This window comes from Anopheles darlingi, chromosome 3, assembly GCF_943734745.1.
Source record: "Anopheles darlingi chromosome 3, idAnoDarlMG_H_01, whole genome shotgun sequence".
Lineage (NCBI taxonomy): Eukaryota > Metazoa > Arthropoda > Insecta > Diptera > Culicidae > Anopheles > Anopheles darlingi.
In genome coordinates this window covers 11,843,062-11,862,222 of record NC_064875.1, presented here as the reverse complement: position 1 = coordinate 11,862,222, position 19,161 = coordinate 11,843,062, and the positions used below count along the sequence as shown (strand labels likewise).

General features: G+C 48.2%; 1 protein-coding gene across 1 annotated transcript in view; it reads left to right on the top strand.

Annotated features, from left to right (window-relative positions):
* Window positions 1–7,762: 7,762 nt before the first annotated feature.
* The window catches only part of LOC125958392 (synaptogenesis protein syg-1-like), a 31,945-nt gene continuing 20,546 nt past the window's right edge, over window positions 7,763–19,161 (top strand). Inside the window, exons 1-3 of the mRNA XM_049691687.1 lie at window positions 7,763–7,817; window positions 8,449–8,616; window positions 9,081–9,275. Of these exons, the coding sequence (XP_049547644.1) occupies window positions 7,763–7,817; window positions 8,449–8,616; window positions 9,081–9,275 (418 nt within the window). The remainder of the gene's footprint in view (window positions 7,818–8,448; window positions 8,617–9,080; window positions 9,276–19,161) is intronic.

Sequence of the window (19,161 nt, the reverse complement as noted above, 5' to 3'; positions counted from 1 at the left end):
ATGCTGAAAGTGTATTGTACTGAAGACAATTAGACTTTGAAATGCGCGCAATACGCGAAATGAGACAGAATATTTCACTTTATTAGAAATAGAAGAAAAGATAATAAGAAACGATAGGAAATAGAAAGAAAGATAGAAAGTAAAAAAGAAACGAAAATGCAAAACCAAGCAGATAACTCAATCGACGAAGGAAGGTAAGCGAAGGAAGAGTAAAGCTAACAACCGAGTAAACACCAGTAAACTGTCACTAATCCAGACGAGGGATTGACAATCTCAACTTTTGGCTAAACTTTTTCGCTTCTTCATCTTCTTCTCGTACCGTGGGTCGCTCTTCTCTTCCCAGGAACCTCCAGGAACTCCCTCCCTCCCGAAATCCCTTCCCCTGTTCCTGGGCATATTATTCAAATATATTCAAATGCTCTACCAAAACGACAATTTGATTGATATCGAACCCCGGTACCGGGATAGATACCGAAACCTCGGGTACAACAAAACTTCCAAACCGGACCAGCCGGCCTCTGTGTTGACTAGTTCCAAGATCTTCATCAAGCTCTAGGCACTGGATGCGGGTTTCACCTTTTCATTTCCATCTGGTCTGGGAATCGGAACTCTCTCTCTCTCCCTCTCTCTCTCTCTCTCTCTCTTCTCTCGTTGGTCGCGTTGAAACTTTGAATCGAATTTTCCTCACTCGCATATCCTATTTCATTGTTCCAAAGCTGTCGAATAAGCTGGTTAAAGGGGCTCCCGAGCATGTCCTTCCCGTGGGTAAGGATAGCGCCGTTCAGCAGTTCACCTTCGAAACTGTTACACCACCCCCGCAAGGTCACGGTACGGGAAGTATAGTCTCATCGGAGAGACAAGCTACCCTAACGGAAGACCTAAGCTGCAAGATAAACACAGTAATTGAATATTAATTGGCACATCACGGCGCGTCGGTTGTTCTTGTGGGAATGCGAGATAAAGTGGAGCATTAACTTACCTCGAATTACCACGACACGTTGACGTGTGTGCTTTGTGGTTGACGATGTCGACGACGATGATGATGATGATGATGGTGACGCAAGTCTGTCAAATCGCACACACAGGCACAGTGTGGAGCAAATGTTTGCTTCGATTATATCGAGCATTTCGTCTCTCGACTCAACGGACCGAATGACAGTAACACTACGGTGCAAATGTTTGTCCAACACTGTAAGCACTGTAACACACACACACACAGACGCACAAATATTACACTTGGAACGATTCGTACGGGAATCCAATAATCAATAATCGATAAAGGATTATGGCGGCATCCGGGAGGATTGATATCAACCGCAGGAAGACGCGTTTGGCGGGTTATGGAGTGCTTTAACCCCGGGGGAGACCACCGCACACCGCAAACGGCCAATAATCCGGGATTGTCTGCCACCATTTGCAAACTACGCGCATGAGAGAAGAGACGTTTCGGATGATGTCGACCGATGTGTTTACTCCTTGGGTGCCGTAGCATAATCATATCGCCGTTTTTGATGTTAATGCTCCACTACTACTATTTTCCTCTTGCGGTCTAATGAATGTCTAACTAAGATGCTTGGCCTGGAACCGGGAACCCTGTTCCCTGTTCGTAAAAGCGCTACACCATAAAACATTCAACCAAATTTGTTGGCTAATAGCTCATAAAACCGGAATATCAAAGCCCTCTCACCTTGAGCGGTAAGTGGTCTTCGGCAACATTTCTGCAGCAATCGGAACAGTTCCTTTGTAGAAAGTACTCCTTGTAGGAGTCGTGAGACAACCAGAAAAAAAGGAGTAATAAATGCTAAATCCAAACACCCTAATATAACCGCGTTACACACAATTTCACTTTAGCACACACACGTGAATCCGAATGCCGATCGAGTCTCGGCCGGTAAGATGGCCGTTGTTCGCGCCGTAGGCTCACTGCGCGCGTTAGGCGGCGTTAAAGTACCAGTAACACTACATAGCTTTGCCAGCAAAATGGTAAGTGAAAAAGTTGGATAAGCATCGTGCAATGGGCACCGCCGAGCTAGGCACTGTTTTGCCGGATTTCTTTTTCGCATAAACACACGACAGAGCATAACATCACAACGATGATGATATGGAAAGTTGAACAAAGTGAAGTGCTCTTTGTGTCTTTGGCTAGAATGGTTAGTGAAACGTTGCTGCCTCTGGTTGTGCTGTAGACAGGTAGTTTGAAATGTTGTCTAGCGGTTTTCGTGAGTGCGGAAGTTGCGCCATAACCTCAAAGCACTAACCATGATACTGACTGACTGACTGAAAGATTGGTTTAGAATGTAGAGCTTGTTCTGGATACGAAAACCTCCGTATCGGAAGGGGCTTAAGGCATGGTTGCTAGATGAAATCATAAGACCGGTGAATCTCCGACCGTCGTGTTTGGTCAGCAGCATCACTTCCATTCCAATTAAGCCGGTCGACACTCGCAGAAGTTTGAGTTGAGCCCCATTAAGCTAACCATTTACTCCACACCGATTCGCATTTAACTACTACCGACAACCAAGACCGGTCGGCAAACTCTTTGTCGGTGACCCAGCAGACAGCAGAAACTTCGTGGAATGAAACGAAACGCTCCATACTTGAGTGGGTTCTGTGTGAGTGTGTGTGTGTACGTGTGTGTGTCTTATTGATTTTCCGGAAGTACATGTATTGCATAATCGCTACCACAGGGATATTGCATTGGGGACACTGCTGCTCCAGGAAAACATGCAAAGGATTCCAAAGCTCTCGTCCAGTGACAGCATTCCATATCAGGAATGTCAGTGAAAGAAAAAGCAGCATTAGCAGCAGCAGCAACAGATTATGTTCTTTCGCCATTGGCACTTCCTGGATCCCAGCAACCCAATGTTTGCAGCTCGGATTCCAGCTTTCACTTCTTTCTTTCAGCTCAATGTCCTTATCCAAACCCTCGGGTTCCTCGGATGGGATTATCCTGCACTTCTTTGTAATTACTGGAGTCCAGTTGGATCGCCAAGCGCCACGTCTTCTGCTTCTTTTTCTGCAAACCATTGGAATTAGTGTTTGAAGTCGAGACGGGAGTCGGGGAGCTAAGCAACAGCAGAACACACAAGCCGGAGCGGGCACCGGAGCTGGCTCCATAGTGGCTGCTAGGTCCGGACGGAGTTGACGTCACCACACAAGCATGTGTCACTCGCTGCGGTACGTCGATCGATCCGCGGGCTGGCTGGCTGGCCAGTTGTGGTCTTTCATTCAACACTATTCTATTTGCATAATTCCCGTTCACGGTCAGCTGGGTGTCCGTGGAGCGGTCGAGCGATTGGTGGTCAACCTGATCAATGCGAGTGAACAAGCTGTTAGAATGTCCGCAGCTTCCCGGCGGAACCGCTGATACGAATTCGCCAACAAATATTCAACCTTTTGCCAAATGTCAACGATCGTAATGGTCATGGTTTTTTTTGTCTCTTCATCTCTCTCTCTGGACAGCATAAATCAAGAGAAGAAGTGAATGCGAAATGGCGGAAACCGGTCCTGTGAGCTGTGCTGTGCTGTGCTGTGTGCGGTCGGGCAGCAGCATTGGGAGCGAAATATCGAAGATAGGAATGAATGAACGAAAGATGGGGCCTGTGATGAGCAAGTCTTGGCAGCATGGCAGGAGACCGTCGGTCGGTCGGTCGGTCGGTCGCCCAAAGAGATAATGGCTTCATTCATTGGCAGGTTTATGATCATTCGGTTTCGGTTGCTTCAAAGCGAATTAGAGAGCGGTATCATCGTGCAAGTATTCCTTTTGGTGACTCAAGGGGTTGAGGGATGTTTTGCAACTTTTAATTCTACGAAGCACATTTTCTAAAACGTAGTTAGAAAATATATGTACAGTTTAGAACCAATTTGTGAGCGGAAGGCAAAAACACTTGAACAAAGTAGGGTGTACAATTAATTATGCAATCAGCGGATTGAATTAACTTCACATGACAAACAACTCGTGATCACGATGCTCAATTACGCTTCCAGGAAACAGCAGCCGGCAGCATTTCATTACTCGCATTCCAAACACCCAAAAGCTCGTTGTTCGTTGAATCCTTGCGCTATCGTACCGCATAACACAGACACACACACACACACACGCATAAAGACGGGCAAATGTAACGAATAATACGATGCTTCCCTCAACAGTCAGCGATCTCATGAGAGGCATACCAAAAAAAAAAAAAAAAGATCGCTCACAATGCCTCCCAGGAAGACGAATGGATTCGGTGTACGCGATTAAAGCCTCCCTCTTCCCTTCAGCGCAATGCTTCACCACGCCAGGCAGCGCACCAGAGGCGAAAGCATAAAATTAAGAGCGATGTTTATCGCATGTTAAATCTAAGTAATTAAAACAATAACTCAAGCCGAACCTCGCACGCTCGCCTCGAGAGGACATGTTTTTTTTTGTCCTCCCTTCCGTTTCTCTCTCTGCTCTCTGCTCTTTGCTTTCTGTTCGCTCTTCTTATCTTTGGTGAGTAATTTTTTGTTTTTCATTCTGCAATGAGAATCATTAAACTTGGAGGAAGAGTACGAAAAGATCAGAAGAAGCAATCACCGTATTCACCGACAAAACGTCGAGCCGCCGACCGTCGTGCTCGTTATCATATCAACTCGAATTAGTGGCGTCGATCGAGCTCGCATCGAGCGCAACGATCTACGCGACGCGTTGTTCTAAAGTACGGGTACGCGTGCCATTCCGAGCAGCATAAATTATGAGTACCACCCCGTTTGTGTTTTTTCTTTCTCGCCATTTTTCTCACGTCTCACATCGCGATGAGCATCTCACGAGTGGACTTCAGCCCCGTAGTCGCCTGATCCTGTACCTCTCTCCTCTGATACACATACGCAGGATGCCCATCCGCGGTGCTCGCGTTTCATTGTCATTAAATTTGCAGCTCGTTTGAAGTATTGAGTTGGTTTACTGGGATTCGGTTCGCCCTTTCTTCTCACCTCCCCCCTTGGGAGTCCTGACACACGTACGGCGTAATGAAGCAGCCTCGTGGCATAAATTTCACTTCCGCGAGCACATGGGACGCGGTGTCAGTGCGTGTGTGTCTGTGGAGGCCTGTTATTACGTGTTTGTCGAATTTAATGAACCATTCCCGCAGGACGAACGCATAATTCCGGTGGAGTTTGAACGGAACATGAACATAACTCTCTCCATGAGCCATGCATACAGCAGCTGCAGCAGCACCGAGCACGCTGCATTGGTATTGGGATGATTACGAAAAGGAAGATGCTCCTGTAGTGCGTTATTTTCAAATGAAACATTGCTGGCTCACAAATGGCTGACTGGCTGGCGGGCTCGCTGGTGTACCGACAACATGAACGACGAGCATATTTTTAGAATGGAAATTCCTTCCCTTTGAGCGCATTTCTTCCGGGGGAGGGCTTTCGTTCGCTTTCGCTGCCTAATCCACGATGGCAAATTACTTTTTCCTCTGCTCCCCCAAATCCTTTATTTAAAATGCGATTCTTCCGGGTTGGGGTGCTCCTTGGGCCCAAAGAAACAGACAGCGCAGGAAGCTTACAAGGTTCCACTCCATCACGCCATCCACTCCATCAAATGCAACCTTAAGACACACAGCACACAGCAGCGTCTGGCAGCCGCCAGTGAAAAATGGCATAAACCAACATCTTGCCTAAGGGGAGGGGAGAGAGAAACGAAGGAATGGGACTGACAACCATCTATCTGGTGGTAGCAGTTTGCTTGCTTAACCACCCCGGAAACCGGATGCTGCTTACCGCGCGTAACGGCGAACGTGCTGTCGCTTACGTTTGTCTTAGTTCTAGCACTCATCTCAGCACCGAAGTTCCGATGGATTGTTGGCCATTCCTTAACCGTTTTCCTGGACAGTTTTTTCGCATCATTAGAGAGATTTGAGCAGTGAAGCTGAAATGCTGAAAGAAAACTGCGCGCACTGACAGCAACTTTTTGGCTGCTGCCAACGGCTACTGAGATGCTCGAGTGAAAGGAAATCGCAAAACACATAACATAACAACCATTATTCGGGTGCTCATGCTGATAATGCATTTAAATGGATGCCACTATACAACGAACACAGATACCGATCCGCAATTTCCTTTTATGATGGAATGCTGGCTTCATTGGATGTGGTAGAATGGAATTTTTGGTCCGAGATGGAAACATATGTTTCGTGCACGTCAGCATGCATGGCACAGCATCCAGAATATGTTCCGTTTTATGCTCATAACCTAGCGAATGGAGTGATCTAACTATTTGCTATCTTTTGCGTCCAACATACCAGACACTTGCACACAATCAGCGTGATGGTGACGTTGGAATGCAATCAGCACAGGGATGCCATTGATGATTCGCTACTCAGCAACTCGATTTTCATCCCTGGGACTGACTGCAGGCGGTAACCGTTGAAATAATGATAACGGAGCATGTTGTTTCGATAGTTTGCCTGTCGTGACTATCGGTATGCCAAAATTGCATCAACAGCCACTCCTCTGCTTATGCGCTGCTTAACGAACCGTGCATTGTGACGCTGTCAGCGCCGCAGACGACTATTTTTTGTTGTTGTGGGAATAATATATCGCCTTCGTCATGCACCAAGACCATCGCTCGTCTTGAGTTTTTTTTGTTTTTGATGTGTTGGTTTTTTGCTTTTTCATTCCAAGCGCGTGTCAGGTTGATCGAGATTCGATCTTGCAACACCTTCCCTACTTATCTGATGTGCAGCATGTGCAATAGTATGTAATAAAAAATGGCGCTCCGAAGCAATTTATGCCAAACCACCTCAACCAGGTATCCTGAACAGTGGAAAGGGCAACAGTTGAAGTAAATGACAGTCACCGCGAGCGTTGGCCTCAAATGCTGCTGGAAAGCTGCTTCAGTAATGCGAGTTTCACTTGCAAGCCCTGTCTGTCTGTCGTTGATTGTGTTGTTGGCGGTCCACAAGGAGCGATTCTGTTTTTCTCTCTCTGTTCTGTTCATCCTTTTACCGACCTTCCTATTATCCTTAACACTTCATTATCCCGGGTTAGTCTGGTGCCGATGTTGAGGGAAAAGTTTCCCCCGCCACTTGGGATGCCACTTGGCTGCTGTCACTGACCGCGTACCGCACACACACACACACGTGCTCCATTCTTTTTTGTTTTTTGGGTGACCATCTCATTCACTTGCCAGATACCGGAATTTGCTTAATTGTTGACTTCAGCTCCGTGGCTGGCAAACGGCTTGGGAATGCAGAATAAGTGCCCTCCGTGTCCTTACTACTCCTGGTTACACCTGGACCGTACTCCCCGGCTCTCGGTTCGGGTATTTTCAACCGTTTTTATGCTTATCGTTATCACGCTCCTTGATTCTCCGGCGGCTCTTTACTGCCACGCTATGTGCAACGCTATAGTTTCAGTCCCCTGATGCTGCAAAGTTCAAATTCAATTTTAACTTGTTTCAGCGCTGAGCAGGCGGGATAAACTAGTGAAGGAAGAAGTACAAAGGAGAGAGAAGGCGAGGCGAAAAATACAGAGAGAAAACAGAGAAGTGCCCAGAGGCACCCACTTTAAGTAGTTTTAAACAGTTAAATTTAGTTTCGTGAAACTTACATCTCGAGCAATCCTGACTCAACGTGGGGCAACCGTAAAACTGATGTGAAACTACTAATTCATTTTTGATACGAATGTACACTCGGCACTTGCAGTGAGTTGGCATAATCCTCGGAAGTACGGAGACATTATTACTCGTTACAGAGCCTGCTTTTCTAGAAATGGTATTTGAATTTTCTACGAGATGAAATTGAGCTGTTCGAGCGGTAGCTTGGACTTCTCAGCAATATCGTACTCAAGTGGGTTAGTGTATTGCTTTTGTTGAAATTTTCTAAATTGAATCGAAACGAGAAATTTCAGCAAAACACTTGGTTAAGGGGAGAGTAGCAATATGTAACAGTTGAGCAAAACTTTCATATCATCCTATCTACAACACTTTAGCAAAGAATGAAGATTACATGGATACAACGGTTAAACCTTCATAATGCACCGGTTCTTGACTAATTACCAGTCATGACGATGGAACGCTCGCCAACGCTCGTTCGCTTCGGTTTTACAGCAAAGCTTTTCCCCCCCAAGAAACGTATCCTCGAACCAGGCAATTGTTATTTAATTACAAATTGCAGCGTCCGCAGCCGGTAAAGTCCGGGGAAACTGGAGATCCTGCGGGCAGAAGTAGGACTCTCGTACAGTTATTCAATTACATTCGGCCAACCGTGTCGGTTGGCTTGGCGAACGGAATGTAAGCTCAACCGTGCGCTCCACCAGTTGTTAACCGGGAGCTGGCAGTGGGAATCGACTAATTATGTAGCAGTAAAAGGTGGAACCAAGGAACCCCTGGATTCAGCTCGGTCTGGAGCTTTATTCCGTCCGATCTGAGGACTATTCTTTACCATTCTCACACTCTCTCTCTTTCTCTCCATCTTCCAGTGCTACCTCTGGTGCAGATAAGCGGTGGTGCAGCGCAGCAACAGCAGCAGAAATTCAAAGTCAAACCCACGGATCTGCTGGTGGCCGAGGGTTCGGAAGCGGTGCTGCGGTGCGAGATTCTGCATGCGGCCGGTGCAGTCCAGTGGACCAAGGATGGCGAAGTGCTCGGTAAGTCATAATTTCATCAAATTCACCGCTACTGCTCATGCAACTCAGACGATAGGTGAAGGCACTACAGGACCGAGGCAAAAGCAGTGCTGATGTCAAGGATTTTATTAGCTTTTTTCGTGATGGATTTTGGATCACCAAAGCAACATAAAACAATTCCGAAATTTCAATTTCGAACAATGAAGTGACACTATGAAAACTAGCAAATTCGGTATATTGTATAACAGGGCTCGCCTAGCCAGTTCAGTTGATGGATCCAGTTGTTTTTAAATTAATTTTGCTCCATGCAATATCTCTGGCCATGTGCATCTCCGATCCAATAACACATGCCCATTGTTCGAACACAATTAATGTCAGAACGAAATTAAAATACTTCACATCGTTCCTCTGCGCAGTTCATTTCAATAGGACATTTGAGTTAACCATTTTTCGGTCCCTTGTTTTTTTTTCGCCCGCGATTCCAGGCTACGAGGAGTCCACCAATAGCATCACCGGTTATCCGCGCTACTCCATCGAGCGAGAAGGAGGAGGTGCTGGCGGCGTTTACAATCTGCACATCGCGAACGTCACCCTCGACGACGATGACCACTACGAGTGCCAGGTGCATCCTTTTATGCACCACAAACCGATCCGTGCCAAGGCACGGCTCACTGTGATAGGTAAGTCTCGGGCGGGAATGATTTTTCACATTTTGCTTGTACCTTGGTTGCTGGGAACATTCCTTCGACAAATGTCCTAGCCGTGAATGGTGGCTTGATGCACTCCATTCAATCGCTTCGCGTCGCCGGCATGAAGTGCTGCTTCTCATGGTGCCCGTCGTTGACATGCCCGTTGTCCGTTACCCGCGCCGCTGGTGCTCATTAGCAGCCGAGTGGAGTGTGCATCGTATGACTATTTTTTTTTTACAAAAGAATTCACACAAATACTATACCCAGCGGGCACGGAAAAGTGTGTCACTAGCGAGGTTCTGCAACGTTCTCAGATGATCTCAGCTCGCTCTCCCCTCCTGTGGTGTATCGGGTATCAGTTCTGAATGGAAACTCGTTGGTTTTGTTCTCTGGTTTTGTATAGTTTAAGCAGAACCGAGATGCCTTTAGATAGTTAGTAGAAATAACATTGGTTTAGTAAAAAAATGTTCCATTGCTTGGGGTTCGTTTTCTACGTGGAATTTCTGAATAACAACTTATTAAGACTTCATTTGAAGCAGTTTCTGAAAAAAATAAGGATGGTTTGGAGTATCGAAAAAAAAAATATTTTCACAAAACCAAAATGTAGCATCCAATTCGCTAAAAATACAACGAAACGAATTCACCAGACTATGTTGCATATAGTTGCATAGTCGACTACTACGAGTATCGCAGCAGCGAATGACATCGCCATTCATCAACCGTCAACAACACCACATCCGCAAACACGTACACACAGCGTGTCAATAACCTTTCGCACCGTGTTTCGCATTCATGAACAACAAAAAAAAACGCATATTCATGGCGAGGATGATGATGACTTTGGTATGAGAATGAAAATGCAAAATCCACTCATGCCATACTCAACATGAGTCTCCGTCAACGTCACTAGCGCAGCATAAATCATCTTCGGTGTCGGGGCAGTATGTAGTAGCCGGTCATGTCATGTCGTTGCGATCACCAGGATAGAAATGAAACTTTAGCTTCGGATTCTCTTGCGTCTAGTCAGCCCATTCATGATCGCAGCACAACGACGACGATGGATGAGGAGTAGAAGAAGATCCACACATTAGCAAAACCGAAAGTCTTTCGCCTGCTTTTTCTTCTGCCCCCTCTTGGCTCCTTTTGGAGCTCCTTTCCCCCTCGGGGGAGACCAGACATGCAATCATTGTAATTAAGCTTCATCGCGGCGTATGCGCGTCTTAACGTGTTGGCTGAGCATTTGGTAACGCTCGCGGGCATTTTTGTCTTGATTAATCCTTACTCCCGGGAGCCCCGCGCTCCTCTCCCTAGAGTCTGTCGCGCTTTGTGCTGCGAATCGACCTCTGGCTCCGGCTCACTGGTACAGTAGTCCCTTTTTTTGCTGATGGAACACACTGTGGAACGGAGTGACAGCTCTTCAAAAATTCATCCAACTCTTTTCATGAAAAGAACCAGGGTACACCGAGGACTGAGGACAAACTAACGCTACTGCTACTACTACTACTGCTACTGCTACTGCGGCTGCACTTAACCATTTGGATCACCAACCATAATCCAACTGTTTCCGGGCTGGCTTCAGATCTTCGTTTTGCTGAAGCTTCGGCGCGGTGATGATGATCCCTTTTTGCTGCTCGTGAGGTTCGTAATGAATGGAAAAGAGCCAAAAAAGGGGGAGAGGGGAGTGATGGGGACACTTTTATTAAAAATTGTATGTCGCCTCTGCCTCCTGCACCCTAAACCCCTCGAGAGATACCATCCCTGTTGCCTACGTTCCTTTTCATTATCAAGCTTCGCTGCGTACAATCCTTTCTAGTCTCCTGGTTGGCCTGGTTCGGCCACAGAGTGCACGCAGACTTATGTGACCACACACACACACACACACACACATACACACATACACACAGTCAGACAGACTGGCGGTGGTGATAAGGGAAATGGAAAAAGTTCTTCTCAATGCCCGGGCCAGGATATAGAGTGAGTGTGAGAGAGTGAGAGAAAGGGAGTGAGACATTTTTCTCACCTCTCACTTCTCGCACAGTTCGGTGAAGCTGCTTCAGCGGTTGCGATGGTGTGGTACGATATGTGATACTCCTGCTGCAAGTTGCAGCATAAAACGGAAAAAGAAAGACTTCCCGGCCACCATCACCACCACCACCACCACCACCATCTGCTTCGTCTCTTGCACCCCCCCGGGGAAGGCACGCGCTCACTCTCGTGGAACACATACTTGGACTCGGATGGTCGGAAGTCGGCGACTAAAACCGTACGCGGCGTCTACCGTACCGTTGAGTACCCCGTTTTGCAACTCTTTCACTCGGGTACCGGGGCGGGTTTTTGGATCCCCATTCCACACCCCTTCCTGCACCCTCTCACACTTCGCTTCCTTTCCGCGCCACGCCACGCCACGGAGGTTGGTTCAAACAAACGCGACTTTTCTTTTGTCGTTCGCTGTTTACAACGCTGTTTGCATGCACGAAATGAGTATATTATGTCCTCCGCCACGACGCCAGACACTCGACGGGCAGCCCTTTCAGCCTTTCCAGCCCTTCCCCTTCTGCTCCTGTGCTTCTGCGTTCCTGGGTAAAGTTTTCACATTAGCTCGCATCGCCCGAGGAGCGCTTGTTAGTGGTTATGCTCGGTGGCATTGTACGGGACACATCAGACCTATTCAGGTGATTTCTCTCCTTCTCTCGCTCTCCGTGTGTGTGTGTGCATGTTTCGAAGATGACGGCAACAACAGGGGGGGGGGGAAGCCACCGGCCCCCCTGTCCTCGGGCAACCGTCACCTCTTGAGACGAAACGACGTAAACACTTCAACGCAGCCACAAAGGAGGAGTCGACAACGGTGTCGTCATCAAACCCTAAAGCGGGAAGGGGGAGGGGAAGGGGGGGTCACGTAAGGGGGTGTAGAATTGAAACAGTATAACCAGAAGAGGGTGAGGAAAGCGGGGAGAGGGGGTGTCAAACTGAGACCGTCAAACCGGATTTTTTGTTGTGTGATGAAACATCATAGGCAGACAACACGATGATGTTGTTTATGTTCGCGGAAGAGTGTCAGCAATCCGCACGCCCTTTCGACCGGCATTACGGGGTGTGTGTGTCTGGTTATGGTGTCTGGGGTCATTAAAAAAGGACGTCCCTTAAACCCGGCGGCAAGGAAGGACAAGGGCAGTGTCGGTCGGTCGGGAGTCGATTTCTTAATCAAGTAATTTGGAAGTTTCGACAAGAAAGGTGACATTCCGTCGGTCATTCAGGCACCTCCCGAGGGAGCGCCGCCTTTGCGAGTCAAATATCTCAAGATGAAGTCGTTGGAAAACGGGGAAATTGAAATGCGCACAGTGCGAGGACTTTGCGAAAATCGGAGGAGACAAAAAAAACCTACTCCGTCTACGTCGAGGACCATCATCCTGGGACCTAGCGCTCCCTGGAGTTCGCTTGCGGATCCTATACAATGTTGCAGCGGCGTGTGTGTGTGTGTGTGAGTCAAGGATCCCTACTATAGTACCAGGTCTGTGGTGTAGTCTCACGTTTGCTAATGAGAACTCGGCTCTATGGTCGACGGGCTTCGGGTGTCACGTGCATCGCGCCGTGAGGTGCTTCACAGGTACCTTTGGGTGAACTTTAACCTCACACCAACCGGCGGGGACCTCTCACCAGTAGACACACACACACACGCGCGTGTTGTCTGCCAGGGCTCGAGTGTGGTAATTTGCCACCTTCGGTGCGAGCGCTGTTGCTGCTGAACAGGTCTCGTGGTAGTTGTGGTGTCATGGCGGCCAGAAGACGGAACTACGGTCCGGTCTAGGTAAGGGTGCGCTGAGGGTGGCACAAAGCCTTCGGGCATTAATCAAAGCAACGCCTAAGGGGGTGTCTTGAGAATCGTCTGTGCCTGGGTGTGTGTGTGTGTGCCCCTGCGGTGTCGGTAGACTTTGAATGCTAGCAGTAGCTAGTCGTGGTACGTAGCGTAACGACGAGGAAGGATCTTTTCACCAAACAAGTACTCCAAACCCACTCGGGAAGCGCCACTGGAAACGTCATAAATCATGTTCTCCTTTTTCACTCTCGACGCTCGCAGTCGGACTTCTACTGCAGTGAGCAATTGTCAAGTAGAGCAGAGCAGGGCACTACCTCTGGTATGATCTTGATGAAATCACACTCCTCGCTGGACATTAGACGCTGCTGGACAGTAGAGACAAATCATGAGTGGTGATCGTCGAGCACGCCGAGATACCCTTCGGTAATCCAACTCGTATCCTCTCGAATAGAACACAATCCCGGGAACGGACTGCTTGGATGGCTTGCTCCGAATTGGTCCATTCGGTTGGCTGCCGCTTGCCGAAGATCGCAGTAGCCCTAGACGACATCCAATTAAAACGTTTTCGTCGTTCAGCACTCCCGGACTTCCGGGCCACCTGGCACTGGACCAAAAAAAGGACCCCACCCCCGGTCCTTGCTCCATTAATAATAATAAAACTTGTACTTTTATGAGGCGTACCGCAAAATTCTAATATCATCATTTAGATCCACCGAAAGCCCCTCTGCGGACCCCTTCTTTCTAGGGTTTTCCATGGGCGCATTGATCCCTTTTTTTTGGGGATATTTATTGGCATGATAATACACCATGTTTTGTCCACTCAGCAGCCTCAGATTGGGGACACCTAGACTATCGGGACCGCCTAGAACCACTGGTAGTGCCATCGGTGTCCTTTGTTTAAACTTTCCGCACTTCATCACACCTCTCAAAGCAACAACACCGTCACCCTCCAGGACATGCTACTAGCACTCCAGCAAAAAGCATCCTCAAACATCATCCCGACGATTGTTTTTCGTAAAAAGCCCAAATCAAAACCCCGTTAGGATCTTCTCTCGTCGTTCTCCTCGGTGGTCTAGGTCACTTCGTTACCTCCTGGAATTCTGCTGACCACCACCACCACCACCACCACCACGGATGCAGTAAATTATCGAGTACAACCGTGAACTTCCCTCGCCCTGTGGGGACTACTCCTCACTGGACCCCCAAAAAACCAAGCGTGGGCTTCTGTGGCGGGGGCCGGCTATCAAATGAAAACCCCCTTTTTACGAACGCCCCGGGAAATATTCGGCCCGGGCTTCCTGGAGTTCCCGAGGTTCGGTTTTGGGTTTCGGGCACGAATTCCGGGCCGGGGTTTGCATCCCTGGCCGTCGTCTATAATTTTGGGAAAAGGCTTTTTCTGCAAACGCAATACTCTCTCATCGTCCTCTCCCTCTAGGGTCCGGCTTCTCCATATGGTTAACACCAGCACCAGCAGCAGCAGCAGCAGCAGCAGCAGCAACGGATGTCGTGCCGATCCGAATCCGAATGCTGCAGCGTGCTCGGTGGTGTGCTTGCTGTAAGCATACAAATTTGTGAAAAGGCTGCCAGTCGCCTCCTCCTACTCCACCTTCCTGGTAGGAGGAGGAGAAGAACATCGCCCACAACACTGGGCGGGGAAAGGGTTCGTTTGTGGTTGGGAACGGGTTGCGGCTTGTTGGCTTGGTCAGGAGCAAAATAATATTTATGCACCCGGATGAATGTGTTTTTTTGGCGAGACGGAAGGGAGGTTTGTGTGGGAGGTGGTGAGCATACCAGTTCTACTTAAAAACAATTGCCTGCCAGCAAATAAAAAGCCATGTTTTATTTTCCCTCCGGGAAAGGAATGCCCGTACTGTCGGTTTGTTGGTGGTGGTTTCGCGTACACATCGTGCGACTATGGTGAGTACATGGATAAGAAGAGGTGTAGGTAGTACGTTTCCTTTCGCGAAGAGAAACTCAATAACACAAGCATTGTGCATACGACATAGTGTTCTAATGCATTCCGAGGTCCTTAGTTCCAATAAGATGCGATCCATGATAAGATGTCCGTTCGTTGTTGTGTGAGATTATGACAAACATTAGTCGGAATCTGTCTATTAAACTCCAAAGGTCGAACAATCCAAAGGTCGAACAAAGCCATTGGCATTACAGCACAACAAAGCCAGCGTATCATAGCGTAGCATAACCGTTCCAGATGCTCGTTCGCTCATTGGTATTGCCCCCCCACCAATCCAATGGCCATTCCGAGCATAGAGTGCCAGAGACAATAAATCTTCTCGCAAATGATTCGCCACGCTACAGCAGGGAAGGTCGCTCCTCACTAAACAATGCACGTACTACGTACGCAGGATGCGATATTAGATTTACAATGCGACGGATGCTGGGAACCAAATTAGCCACCAGCCGAGAAACGGCGGTTCCCGGTACCACACTAATTAGTGGTCCATTTTGGAATGGACATTCCCTCGTCTGCTTCCGCACGTACGCACGAGAGGTCGCGCGCGCGGTCTGGTTAGTAATGCGAATCGGGCAAACGGTTATCTTCATTAGACAGACACGCAAAGAGCTGCGGAAGCTGTGACCGGACCGGGACTACGCCAAGGACGATGATGACGACGACGACAAGGACGACGACGACGATGCCAGTCAATCGTATCAACGTCGGTGTGTGTAATGACTCGAGCGCGTAGTAGGCGGTCGCCTGCGATTGGAAGTAATGTCCCTACGCCGAAGCCAAAATCCAATGCATACTACGATGCATTCCAGGGTGCACAGAATTTTGTCGAAGGAAGTCGATGCTACCGGACACCGTTCGGTCGGTTGGTCGGTCGGTCGGTGATTAGCTTCCGGTTTTGGTGCACGACCTAATAGGCTTTAGGTCTCTCTCTCTCTCTCGGTGTATGTGTTGGAATGAATAATAAATTGAACACCAGCGAATGATCCTCCGGCGGTCATCATGGATGTCTCCTGGTGCAGCTTGGTAGGAATTGAATCATCGTCGGTATGCAACCTCCATCGAAAGAGAGAGAGAGAGAGAGAGAGAGAGTGGCACTGCAATTACCCTGTCCCCATGCCTGTTGTGTACGTTTATTGGAGCGAAATGATACGACTTACGGTTTATGAATATCTGAACAGCCAGCCCGGTGGGGCTCCATTTGCATAATTTGGCTCGAATGGAATGCCGTGCGTCACCGGTCAGAGTCGGTACAGACGACGTCATGGGGCTTGGATCCTCGTAGCTGGAGAGACTTTTTTTCGAGTTATGAATCTTAGATGTTTACTTACGGAATGAAACCGACCGAGATAGGTATGTGTGTGTGATTGATAAAAACGTCATTTACAGTAAGTGGTACCCAGTGGTGGGATGGAGCTACCTACTGCCGGCACTTGTCCGGTGATTGATTGGTTCATAATGATAATGAAGGGCTTGCTGGTACAGAGGATGATGATATGCTAATGACTGTTGTCGTCGACCACATATTTGCTTCGAGTGATCGTCGATTGAAGCAGCACAACATGCGCATTCATGTTGCAGAGCCACTTACAAGCTTACAGACAGTTGCCCGAAGAGCTTGCAGCTACTGTGTCCTGTGCTGCATAGTTGGAAAATAGAACATTTTCTTCGCCTCATTGCTTGACCTTACTTTGGCGCTTCTATTGTGCTAAACGCTAAAATCTGTCTCCGACAGGAGTTGACTCGTTTGCTACACTCTCCCCGGGAGGAAGGCTTCCAATGGTTACTGCTATCGGACGTACTCGTCGGTAAGCAAGCGCAAAACATCTCCGTACTCCTCACTCATGCTGTTTTGCTGTCTTTGCTTCTTTTTCTTCTCCTTCTTCTTGTAAAGACTCTGCAAAAGCTCGGTTACACGTACTGCTTGCGTTGCCCTCCTGTAGCCACAGGGTTCTATCTGCTGACAGCAGAAATCATCCCAAGCCCTGCCGAATAGAACCAATTCTGCGAAACGCCATTGCACACGGTATTCCCTTGAGTCAGCGCCATGCCATGCCATGCACGAACTGCATTACCAGCAGTAGCACCAGCGCGTGAGTGTATGTGTGTATGGCGGTGACAATGAACAGCTCAATATCCTACCAAGCAGCATTCCGGTTACGTTGCATCAGGAACCATTTGTTTTTTTGTGTGTACAACCCTCCACTGGGTGGTTTCGTTGTGTGTTTGTGTGTGTTTGTATGTGTCTGTATGTGTGTGAAAACGAGTGGTAAAGGGGACCTTAATACTCCCGGGCACTGGAAGTGCAATAAGCTCTACTTACTTCCGAGTAAATCGGCTTCTCTTCTCGGAGCTTTTGCTGCCCCTGTCTGGCTCTGGTTCGGTGCGCAATCTTAGAGGTTCTTGGTGGTGCCAGTAAGGATGACGCAAAACACCAAATCAATGACAACACTGACTGGCTGGTCTGGTCACTATCACAGGGAGGAAGTTGTTCTTTCCATCCTTGTTTCTATTTTTTTCGTTCTCATCATGACGGAGTACGTCATCTGTTATCGACGTAGAAGCAACGGTTGTCACCGTATCAACAATCAATCAAAACCATCTCTATGCATAATACATTTTTCCATTATCACAAGCTTGGGATGGAGATGGGCTGGATGCTACTGGCGATGGCGCATAACAAGTGTTCGATTAGGACACTGACGTGCTCTTGAGGGTTTTTTTTTTGCAACCACATACTTCATCTGGAATTATTTTGTGACCCAATGGATGAGCACCGTGAGACACAGACACGAAAAACGGATCTTTTCTGGTGCCTTCAGTGACACTTCGAATGTGCCGGAAGAAGCGAGCACACTCACCAAAAACAAAAAAAAACGATACCACGAACGTTGAAGCAGTATTCAGCGAGTCAACTATAAAATCGGTCGCCATCATTCACGGTTGAACAACCAGAACAGCGAGAAGACCGCATCGGTCTTTCGTGGTTTCCTGTTGGTCAGCTTGGTGCCGTAACTGGACCATAGCCCATAGCCAGTCAAGGGTGACAACCAAAACGACGACGACGACAACGACGACGAAAACCGACGAAGCAATTCGTCCGAAGCCATAATCCATAAATCCTCCTCTCGATCTAGGGGTTCGTCGTTCCATCGCCATGGATCGCACCACTTCCGGCCGCCGGCCAGCCAGCAAGCCGCACATCCTTGCTGAATCCCATTTTTCTTACCCCCGGCCCTTCGGGAATGTATGCAAAATCTTGGTGACCACCGGACTTCCAACCGAATGGTGCCGGAATGTCCCAGGGAAAAGTTGGCCAATTGTTGGATTTGACATCCTCCAATGGTGATGACCCCAGGATGACCCACTGCCCCAACCACCGCGGACACAACCCCTTTTCTACAAATAGCAATCGGAAACTCCGAGTCCCGCTGTCGGTGCAGCAGTCGGAGTGGAACTTCTGTTTTTTTTTTACGTTTTATAAAAAAACCTTTCTGTCAACTTCTTCTTGTCCCCCCTGGTCTGACCTGAACCGGTTCCAGGGGTTTGGTTTCGGTGTCCAGGAGCATCGCCACGATACAATGCGGAAGGCCCGCCCGGAGTACGATCTTAATGGTTTGCATATTGAAATAGGAATCTGTGCAAGGTCCGGGGGGCGCGTCCGGCCGATCGAGGCCTTCATTTCTCTCCGGAGACTTTGCTCCGGACCGCATCGACCGGTTCGTTCTACTTGGTTGCTTTGGTGGCTCGGAAGAGAGAGAGAAACAAAAAAGTCGAAGCAAAAGAAGAAAAAACGAAAACCAAAATCTCGCTCTTCACAATTTTGCTTCTTGTTGCTGGGTTTCATTTTTTTCTTTCTATCAGCCCTTACCAAAAACCTCACCTCGGATCGCACCAAAGTACGCGCACAGTACAGTACAGAACAGTAGTACTGTCTTTTGGTGTGGTGGTGGTGATGGTGCAGTGCTGACCCAGAAAACGTAACTAATGCTGGTTGGCAGTGCAGGAACCAAAAAAAAAGGAAAAACGAAAAAAAATGGAAGAAAATCTTGAAAGATTTCAGCAAATAAAGAAACAACTTCAGTTCGCCG